The sequence below is a fragment of the Macrosteles quadrilineatus genome, unplaced genomic scaffold (genome assembly GCF_028750875.1).
Source record: "Macrosteles quadrilineatus isolate MER2022 unplaced genomic scaffold, UCM_ALF_1.0 Scaffold_4__1_contigs__length_99947679, whole genome shotgun sequence".
Taxonomy (NCBI): Eukaryota; Metazoa; Arthropoda; class Insecta; order Hemiptera; family Cicadellidae; genus Macrosteles; species Macrosteles quadrilineatus.
In genome coordinates this window covers 5158202-5169195 of record NW_026542597.1, presented here as the reverse complement: position 1 = coordinate 5169195, position 10994 = coordinate 5158202, and the positions used below count along the sequence as shown (strand labels likewise).

The 10994-nt window shown below is 33.1% G+C and overlaps 1 protein-coding gene across 1 annotated transcript; it reads right to left on the bottom strand.

The window, feature by feature from the left end:
* Positions 1–751: 751 nt before the first annotated feature.
* On the bottom strand, positions 752–1969 carry LOC128991710 (uncharacterized). Its single transcript, XM_054414831.1, has one exon. The coding sequence runs from the start codon at positions 1967–1969 to the stop codon at positions 752–754; it is 1218 nt and encodes a 405-aa protein (XP_054270806.1).
* Between the last annotated feature and the right edge of the window lie 9025 nt (positions 1970–10994).

Genomic DNA, 10994 nt, shown 5'->3' with positions numbered 1-10994 from the left:
GTTTGTACCAACATTAAACATCCAAGCTTAACTACTCAAATCTTTGTTTTTAAGTTACATATGCTACTAATTTACATTGAAAGCTCAATTTTCCACAAGCAATTTATAAAAAATTTATTTGAAGTGTCAGAAATATTCGGAACTTACAAATACGAATAAATATAAATTATAAATTATTATAAGTACTATATTCAAACTTTATCGACTTTCTATTTACCGATTTATTTATAATTTATTAGCCTTTAAATACTCTTGACAGGAAGGGTAACACCTTACCCATTTTATTGCAAAGCTCAACTCAGAGTCATAAATCTGGTTAACTACTGTACTTTGCTTATTCATCTCGTAGACCCTAAGGCATTCACCATAATAATGTTTACTGTACTACGCTATTAAATTAAACTAAATTTTAACTTGTATGTTCGGACAGGGCGTCATCTACTAATTGTAATAACGCAATTATCGGCCCTGTTTTGAATCTTGAAATAATTACCAGAGAAATGATAAAATAATTATTTCACAAACAGATTAGTAGGCTTCTTTATTAATACCAAAGTCTAAACTGAATCTTCAAACAATTAAATTAATTAAATACAAAATATTTAACATGTGTTAAACCAAAACACAGTATTTTAGAAAAAATATAACAGTCAGATCAAAAGGAAAATCAATGAAGTGGAAACATATTCAATAAAGTTCACAACATCCTCCCCCCATTTAAAATTGCTAACCAAACATGTGCAATTTTAAATCAGTAAAATCGCTCGGGCACTTTGACTTCTCTTCCACATCTGGTTTTCTTCTTAGCGAAATCAAAGCCTTCGTTTTGAACTATAACATCTTCTTCTTCAAGTGGTTTATTTTCTTTCAAACACTCTTTTTCACAAGCTGTGATTTCTAATGGAAAAAGTCTTTGTAGTGGTCTTGTCAAAATACCATTTCCAGTTTTTAGTCTTGCGACTCTGGAGAATCCATCTCTTCCTGGATATACATCTTGTACCAACCCCAAAGGCCATCTTATTCGTTTTGTGTTATCATCTCCTATCAATACAACTTCTCCAATAATGGGTTCTCTACTTTTCTTGTTTTTTCCATTGTGAATGAGTGTAGCCAAATACTCTTTCTTAAACCTGTCTCTTAGTGATCTTCTTAATTTGTTTATATAACGCACTCTTTTATTTAAACTTAGACACTCAATTTCATCCAAATCTGGTAATTCAGCTGTTGATGTTGGTTGTAAGAATAGGGCTGGAGTTAATGGTTGTAAACAGTCATCATCATTCGAAAGATAAGTCAAAGGTCTTGAATTTACAGTTGCTTCACAATCACACAAAATTGTTGAGAGTTCTTCCTGCGTGACTGATGAATTTCCCAAGTTTCGTCGTAAAATTTCCTTTACCACTCCAATAAGTCGCTCCCACCATCCGCCCCACCATGCCGCTGAAGGAGGGTTGAACTTCCATTTAATCCTCTGGACAGATGAAAACTTTTCAATTTCATCCCAGTTGATCCGTCTGAGAAGATTACTTGTTCCAACAAAGTTCCTCCCGTTATCTGAATAAATTGTGACAACACGACCTCTTCTCGCTACAAACCGACGAAGAGCAGAAATGAAAGCTTCCGTAGACAGAGAAGTTGTAAGTTCGAGGTGGATCGCCCTATACACAGCACATGTGAACAGAACTATGTATGCTTTTATACCTTCTTTTAAGAACAATGGCCCGGCAATGTCTACACCCGTTGTCTCAAAAACTTTTGAATCACTTATTCTTTCAAGTGGCAAGGGAGGGGGTGGACACTGAAGAGGTTTTCCTTTGTGTCGCTTACATATGACACATCTTGATATTATCTTTTTGACAGAGTTCCGACACCTCAAAATCCAAAATGTTTGACGTAAAACTGACACCAAAGTATTGATCCCAGCATGAAGATGTAGACGGTGCTTTTCTGCTATAAGCTTCTTCGTCATCTCATGGTTTGAGGGCAACAATATTGGAAACTTAAAATATTCGTCATCGTTCATTAAAGTCAATTTTGATTTCACTCTTAACAAATCATTTTCATCAGTAAAAGTCTGCATTTTGTTTCTTGATGTTAACTCTTGAGACGATTCCTTTTGTATACACCACAGTAATTTTGTTTCCGCATGTTCTATTTCTGATCCATTTAGTTCACCAGAAGTCTTGCTTCCTTTTAAATTGTTATAGAAACGGAATATCCAACCAATTACCCTGACGTTCTTTGTGAATCGATCAAAATAATTCAACTGATCAGTGAACTTAGGATCTTTAACTGAAACAGATGAAACAACAGTTTTTCGCCTTTCTTGATCTACTTCATCTGCTGTTGCTATAGCTTCACTACGTGGCCACATGTCTTTTGAACGCTTTAGCCATTCAGGACCTAACCACCATTTATTTTCTGCCAAGGATTTTCCACTGCAGCCTCTTGAGGGAATGTCTGCTGCATTGTAAGCACCAGGGATATGACGCCAGTCTTCAACATTGGTATTAAGAGATATTTCATTGCACCTGTTTCCCACAAAAGTACTCCAGTTTCCTTTTGTCTTAATCCATGTCAGGCTAACCATTGAATCAGTCCAAAAATAGTATTTGCAATTAGGAATATTCAGGGTTGACTTTACAGAAACGAACAATCTTGACGCTATCAGTGCTGCTGTTAATTCTAAACGTGGAATAGTCAGGGATTTTGCAGGTGCCAATCTGGATTTGGCCTCAACAAGTTGGATTGTGACATGTTCACCTACTTCAACTCTTATAAAGATACATGCTGCATATGACATTTTACTCGCGTCACAGAATGTATGGAGACTTATGTACAATGATGGACCTACACAATCACTAAACCTTCGAGGAATCCTACAACTTGACAAATAGTGCAAGTCTTTTATCCACTTATCAAACTGTTGTAAGATATCATATGGTAGTTCATCATCCCAACTCAGTTTTAGCTTCCAAACCTGTTGCAGTAACATCTTGGGGATCAAAGTAAATGGACAAGTGAATCCTATCGGATCAAATATACGATGAGATATCGACAATAAACTTCTTTTTGTGATTGGTTTATCAAAAATGCTTACAGAATTCACATTACAGTAAAGCTCGTCTGATTTTACATCCCACATTAATCCTAAGACAGGAACCGAGTTGTCTGAGAGATACATATTCTTTTCTTCAGACTTGTATATTTCTTCTGGCAGCAAAACATTACTTGCCCAACTATGAAGCTCAAACTTGGCTTTTGACAAAAGAAGCTGAGATTCTTCTACAAATCGATGAAGTTCATATTCACTCTCTACACTGGTTACACAGTTATCAACATAGAAAGACTCTTTCAATTTATTTGCCGTATCTTTCATAGTTTCAGGAGAGTTCTCCAGGTGATGAGCTAAAGTAGCACTCAACAAAAATGGGCTAGAAGAAACTCCAAATACCACCCTACAGTGTCGAAACTCAGATATTTCTCTAGAATCATAGTCCTTCCACCACAAAAATCTTAAAGCGTCTCTGTCACTTTCTGTTAAACTAACTTGCAAGAAAGCTTTCTTTATATCTGAAATAACGCCTATTGGGTGTTTTCTAAACTTCATTAGAAGAGCTGGAATTAGTTCTATTAAATTAGGTCCCTTTTCCAAACAAGAGTTAAGAGAATTCCCCCTACTATCGACAGCAGAAGCATCAAAGACTGGTCGAACCTTAGTAGTCAAACTGGATTCTTTGACCACAGCGTGATGAGGTAAGTAGTGTACAGGTCTATCAGTTACAGAGGACTCAACAACCCTTTCAATAATGTTTGAATTTAACCACTCTGAAAATACCTGATCATACTCATTGAACTTTTCTAACTTAATCAACTTCTTGGTCACTGCATGTAGTCGCTTCTCGGCTGTAACTTTGTTGTCCATAAGCTCCGGATGGCCTTCAATCCATGGAAGAGTCACCTCGTACCTATTTTCACTATTTACTACAATAGTTTTGTTAAAATGCTCCAAAACATCTGATGCATTCGCCTCCTTTGTTTTACTACCTGATGGATCAGTGATGCCCAAAACATCTAAACGCCATAGATCTGAAATGTCCATTTTAGCAAAGCAACTAATACTAATAAGTGACTGGTAACTTTTTCCACATTGTCCCATTACTGTCCATCCTAACACAGTCTGAACAGCAACCAGAGTGTGATCTAGCTGTTCAATTTTACCTGTGAGCAGTTGGCCCAAGATATCAGCTCCTAGTAGTAACTCTATTTCTTCTGCTGCATCTTGTCCAATATCTGAAAGGTATATATTCTTCTTCTTTAAAATAGGAAAATACCTTTTTGTATCTAATCTGGGTATGTAATTGCAAATCTTGTCTTGATCAAGCACATTAACTGAAATGCCAAATTTACCCTTTGTATCACGTAACTCTACTTGGTAAAGATTATGCGGAGTCTCTTTAGTTTTAATACCTCCAAACAAACCATGAACTATTGATTCCTCACCAGATTCTATTAATTTAAGTTTCTCTACACAGTCCTTTGAGATATAAGACCTTTGAGATCCAGAATCCAACAATGCTCTTACTAGTAAAGATTGCTGGTCAGGTCCTATTACTTTTACTAAAAGAGTTTGCAATAAGGTTTCCTTATTTTGATTTGCAATCAAGGACTCAGATTTGTCATTAATTTGCGCACTTTCAATGGCATTTGATTTGTTAGAATCATGAGTATTACTGTGCACCATTTTCTCTAAACTAGGACACAATAAGCAGTAGTGTTTCTTTTTACAGATAGCACAGGATACAAACACTTTACATCTATTACTGGTGTGACCTAACTTTAAACATGAGAAACAAGCTCCTTTTTTAGTCACAAACTCTCTCTTTTCTTTCAAAGTGAGCTTTTGTAACCCAGAACAGTCTTGGGTGTTGTGATTTCCTTTATTACAAAATAAGCATGTAGGCTTACTCACCACTGAAGAGCTGTCTGTAGCAACTATTGTAGATGCTGTAGGTAAAGGTAGTCCTTTCTCAAACCCACTTTTCATACCAGGACGTTGGTGACGGTAAGACCTCTTCTGTGGCTGGGTGTCACTTGGTGTAGTGTCTCTGTCCACTGCAAAACTGTTCCGAGCAAGAGCTAAACGTTCTTCGCTTTCGACCTCGGAACGTACAAAATTCAACAATAGCTGTAAATAATTTGAATTAGATGACTCGTTACCTTTAAATTCACCTAAGCCTATTTTGTTTGTTGTTCTGTACCGCTCCCATGCTCTGAGAGTATCAGTTGGTAGAGCAGATTCAACCAGTGGGTATAGCATGGCAGCATACTTATCTGATGTGACCCCGAGTGTTTCTAGGGCACGCAGTTGAGTCTCAAGTTTATCAGAAAGGGTTGAAAGTGGCATGATACTTTGTTTGTTGGCTTGTTTCAAAACTAAATTTAGTAATTCTCTTACATAAACTTCAATCAAAAGTTCATCGCGTGCAAACCTGGATTTCAATTGTTCAATAGCCTTGATGTAATTTTCACCAGAAGGAGGAAAAGAATCTATTAATTCCCTAGCTGATGAACCAGGTTTCAAGGATTGAATTAAATATTGAAATTTGTCTTCTGGTTTAATTTCACTATCTTCATGAATCTTTTTGTACTGACCCCAAAACCCAATCCAATTCCTAATATCCCCATCAAATGAAGGTAATTGCAATTTAGGCAAATGAAAGTTACGGTTTGGTCTGTAAATGTTTGACTCACCATTGTTGGTAGGTGTTTTAAGAAACATTTCATACTTAGCCTTCATCAGGTACCATTTCTTCTTGTATTCTTCTTGTGTGTCCAGTTCATTGTCCAGATCAGCATCAGAAGCATCTTTCATCAACATTTCATCAGAGATTTTTCCATCCATTGCCATTAATGCTGTTATTTTGTCTTCAATTTGAGAAAAGTTTACTTTTATTTGAGTTTCTTTATCATTCATTGACAGGTCTTCATTATTAAATGCTTCTTCCAGTTCATTATAAACCTTGGTGAATAGCCTTCTAATCTGTGATCTTTTCTTTTTCATATTTTCTAGGCTTTCCATATTATTATAACTATTAAATAACCCAGATGTCTTAAATTAAAGATAATGTCCTGTCACGGTCGCCAAAATGTTTTGAATCTTGAAATAATTACCAGAGAAATGATAAAATAATTATTTCACAAACAGATTAGTAGGCTTCTTTATTAATACCAAAGTCTAAACTGAATCTTCAAACAATTAAATTAATTAAATACAAAATATTTAACATGTGTTAAACCAAAACACAGTATTTTAGAAAAAATATAACAGTCAGATCAAAAGGAAAATCAATGAAGTGGAAACATATTCAATAAAGTTCACAACAGGCCCTTTACTGTTTCATTTGTTTTCAGTTTAATTTGTTTATATGTAAAAACAAATTAACTTTGAAGTGGATGTACCTTTCAATCATCAAAACGGTAAAACTAGTTATATGGTCGGTGCTGATTGTGACTATTTAATGATTCAAATAGTTATATAATAAATTTGAAGCGTTTTTATGTCGAAGAGTAAAAATAAATTAAAACTATATATATGTAAATATTGCGAACATGACTTAACTGTAATACATGTTCACCTTATGATTGTTACCAAACATTCTTGGTAACTAATGTTAATTTCCAATACCTCGCACAGGGAATTTTATCCAAATTAACCGCTAGTGAATCTCGCCGTATTCTTGATACGATCTTAGTCCGGAGCCATTTTACATTTCCTCTAAGGAACTTAAAATCCCAAAGCTTCATAAATATCAACCATTTATTTACAGCTTGAATCTCTTAAATAATTCATTTTAATATACGAAAATATTCAAATTATTTTTCAGGTCAAACAGAGCACTAAGTATTATTTTTCTAAACTAAAGTGCCTTTGATGGTCAGTGAGCCGTTGATGGCTTAATAAACATAAGGCATGATTTTTAATGTCTCTTTCTAATCTGTTAGAACAAAGTTCCAAATCAACTGAGAATCTACTAAATAACAAAGTTCTATTCAAAAGAATTGTTCAATTTTAGTATTCCATTCCCTGTTATCAGCAAGGCTAATTAAGAATTCTGGAATAGACCTCCCCTTGATAATAATTTAAGAAAGTCGTAAATTGAAACTATAGTTATTTGGCTTCATAAAAAAACATTTATTAGTCAGCGAAATGAATACATTGATGGTTATTTCGCTTTATCAAATATATTATATTCAAAAGTAGAAAATACTGTATGATAGGTACAAAATTTCATTGAATTAAACTTTGGAGGATCTAAACATTTTGTTGCGTTACTTATGGGCAAAGCTGAATTTTATTGTCTGAAACTCAGTTTTGCTGATACAGTGTTCGAACAATAAAATCCAGATACACGCAACACTCATGTATTTATGTGTTTCAACTACATAACCCTCAGACAAACATATATCATCAGAGTTCAGGTGTTAAAGTGAATGATTTACATTGCCTGAAATACAGCTTTGCCACAGGTGACATGGCTTGGGTCTGAATGAACTTATTTTTTGTCAACTCTATGCATTAGAAAGAATCTTATAAAATGTTGTTACGGTTATTTGTTTTAATATCATGGCTACTTTGTGAAGCCTACATAGTTTATATATTTATATTCCTATTTGTAGCAAATAATCAATTAGCTAAACAGAGCTCAAAAGTTATTTACAAAATAAATTCGTTCAAGGTACATAGATATTTCTTATTTCCCCATTTAATGTATGAGTTATTGTTTCGTAAAAACAAGTGTTGTAAGATATGTTGTTTGAAAACTTGTGATTAATATTTTATTCGAATTTTACAGTTTTTTTACAACTCAGGTTTTGTCAAAGTAAATACAATATCAATGTACAAATACAGCTAATACAGCTTTGAAGTTGCTTGACTACTTTCATGGTTTTATGTGAAGTTCATGTCAGGAAAACCACCTTTGATAAGTACTTTATAAATAATTTAAAGCAAACTGTCTTACAAAATATTGTCAGATTTTTTAATCATAAGTATTGAAAATGCAAAATATTTTCCCGATGAATTGTGATATAAGAAAATACATTGACGTGTTTGATATTTCTTTTTATTTTACACCTTGGTTGGACGCTTTTAAAATTCAAGTAACTACAAGAGTGTATTTACAATACTTGTATTTTTCTTGGTAAGGCAAACTGATTTCTAAAGTACCTTAAGTCAGTTGAGTGTTGTATCATATAAATAGGTTTACTATAGAAAAAAGGAAATATTTTTTTCTGAAAATATACCGATTAAAATGTCTTATTTAGTAATTTAAAAGTTGCTATAGATTTTACAGTCACCTTCGTACCCATATGTACTCCAGTTAAACTAAATCATTCTTTATCCAGTAATTACTTCTGACCGCCCTAAAGATAAGGTTTACAATGCAAGAAAGAGGATATTTACATAAAAAAAAAAACTTAAAAACGTCTGATTGCAAAGATTTTCCACATTATTTACTTGTTAGATATCGCATTACAAAAAAAAACCTCTATTTTTATAATATAAATAAAAACTATGATCGTAGTAGTTTTGCTCCAAAGAATTATGTTGGTACAAACAAAACCCGACAGGAGTGAAATGAGCCAACATTTATATCTTCACTTTGTTTATATTTTTATTTAATTTATTTTATAACACAATTTTGACGGATTGGAAAATTTTATTTCAATTTTAATTTGGAACTCTTTCCCCTGTTTATGGACAGGATTATCATGCTGGTTTATATATACTGGTTTATATATGGCCCGTTAAACACCTAGTTGAACTAAGTCAGTTTTACAGGCAGAACCATCCTCTATTGTGCGATATTTAGGTAATGCCTCTATACAATTGTTATTTTAGTAGACATTTTTGCAAAGTGAACATAGTGAGCAAAGCTATACTCAATCATGTTTTTGTTTTCCAAATACATCTTCATACTAACCAACCATTGGAACGTATGAGTCAGACATAGTGCAAATCAGAGTATTTCAAAGCAGTATTAGCTGCATTGATACATTGAAACTGTATTTACTTGGACAAAACTTGAGTAATAAAAGTTAAATAATCAGCATTTGGCATCAAACACACTTTTTCAACCACAGATCTTACAACACTTATTTTTAAGATAAAATAGGTAATATATTGTACAGAGAAATATGATATATCACTCTTGAACCTAGACGGGATAGTCTACATAATTCATCACAACGGAGATAGATTTCCTCCATTCACGGGCTTCTTTTTAGAACTTTCTGGCCATAAAATAATATTTTAGTGTTCTTGGTATATGAAACTAATTTATCTAACAACTCTTTGTCTGATTGATTTATTTTTTTTTACAGAATGCTTATTATCATAAATGTCAATATTTGTAGGATTTTGTATACAAAAACCCAGTAATATTATTTTATTGTTTCAAGATTATTATGAAACTCCTAAATAAATGGTAAGAGTAATAAATAGAAAAGCCAAGTGGAGTTTCACAATAATAAGCTGCACAAGCTGCAATAAATATTCGTAAAGATTTTGTAAATTAATTTCAAGCTCTGTTTAGCTAATGGATTGTTTGCTTATGATACGAATATAACACAATGAATAAACTACGGTAACCTCTACATAGTATCCATGATATACAAATAATACCGTAACAATATTGTATAAGTTTCTTTCTAATGCATAGAGTTGGACAAAAAATCAGAGGATTAGAACCTAAACCTACTGTAAAGCTGTATTTTAGGCAATGTAAATAATTTACTACAACACCTGAACTCTGATGATATGTTTGTCAGTGAGTTTACATTCAAAATGCTAGAATGTGTTAATAATGCTGACATCATCGTTGGATTTATAATATTTGGTAATATTTAGCTAAACTAACATGGGCAGGCAACATTGGTGTCCTCAACCATTTTTCCCAGTCCTTAAACAACTGGATCCCCCTTCTCATTGAGCGAGGACAATACAATCTGGCTTAATATCTTATTTAATTCCATTAAAGTGCTTTAGGTTCAATCTACAATAGATTGATTGCTGTACAACGTTTTATACGCAAAGTCTGGATATTGGATATAACAAGACAATTTTCGACATAAAGTCTTTGCTAATATTATGTGTATGTACTATTCGATTCAAATTTCAATTCATTTCGGGAATGGTTTTCCCAACTCTCATTCGTATTGAATTGAAAATAGCGAGCAAATAAAATTAAATTAAAGCAGTTTTAAAGTCATTTAAAGGGGAAATATGTGTTTCAAAATACAAATACAACCTAAGGAGACCTTATGAAAAGAGGAATAATGTCATGAAAATATCACACCCGAGATATTGGAAACGGAGGACTTTGGAGGATATTGAGTTGTAAAGAATCTTGGCTTTCATGGAACTCAGATATGCTTCTAATGAGGCTAGCCTTTAGTGAAAGATGTTATTCTTAGTACTTCTTATTTTTAGTAGTTGTTATTATTAGTAGCTGTGTACAGCGTTACAAATGTAACAAAAAGTCGGTTAATTGACACCGGTAAAACAATATACAACTTAAACTATGGGGAGTAATTTACAGGTTGAAATGTATGAAGGACCTGTATCAATACAGATATTACGTAATAGATACAGCCGCTTAAAACCACTACTACAATCAATAATCGACGAAAATTTACGTGTTTTCCTATCTGACAATGTTACCTAGTATAACTTAAACCACATAGGTTCATCGTTAAAACATATATCAGCTTACTAACCTTTTGTAATTATACACTTACCCTTTATATTGATAAAAGATATTACTAAATATTCATATAAATAAGCTGAAATATACCATTGTCTAAATAAGTACTGTAGTTGTTTTTGTGTGTGACTATTACTAATGCAAACAACTACATTTTTAAACAAAGTTACATTTCATAAACGTCTCCATGAGTAAAAAAGACTTATTAAAAAACGCCATTTTTGA

Excerpts from the sequence above, each read along its gene's own strand:
- LOC128991710 (XM_054414831.1), bottom strand. The coding sequence starts at position 1,969 with ATGACGAAGAAGCTTATAGCAGAAAAGCACCGTCTACATCTTCATGCT.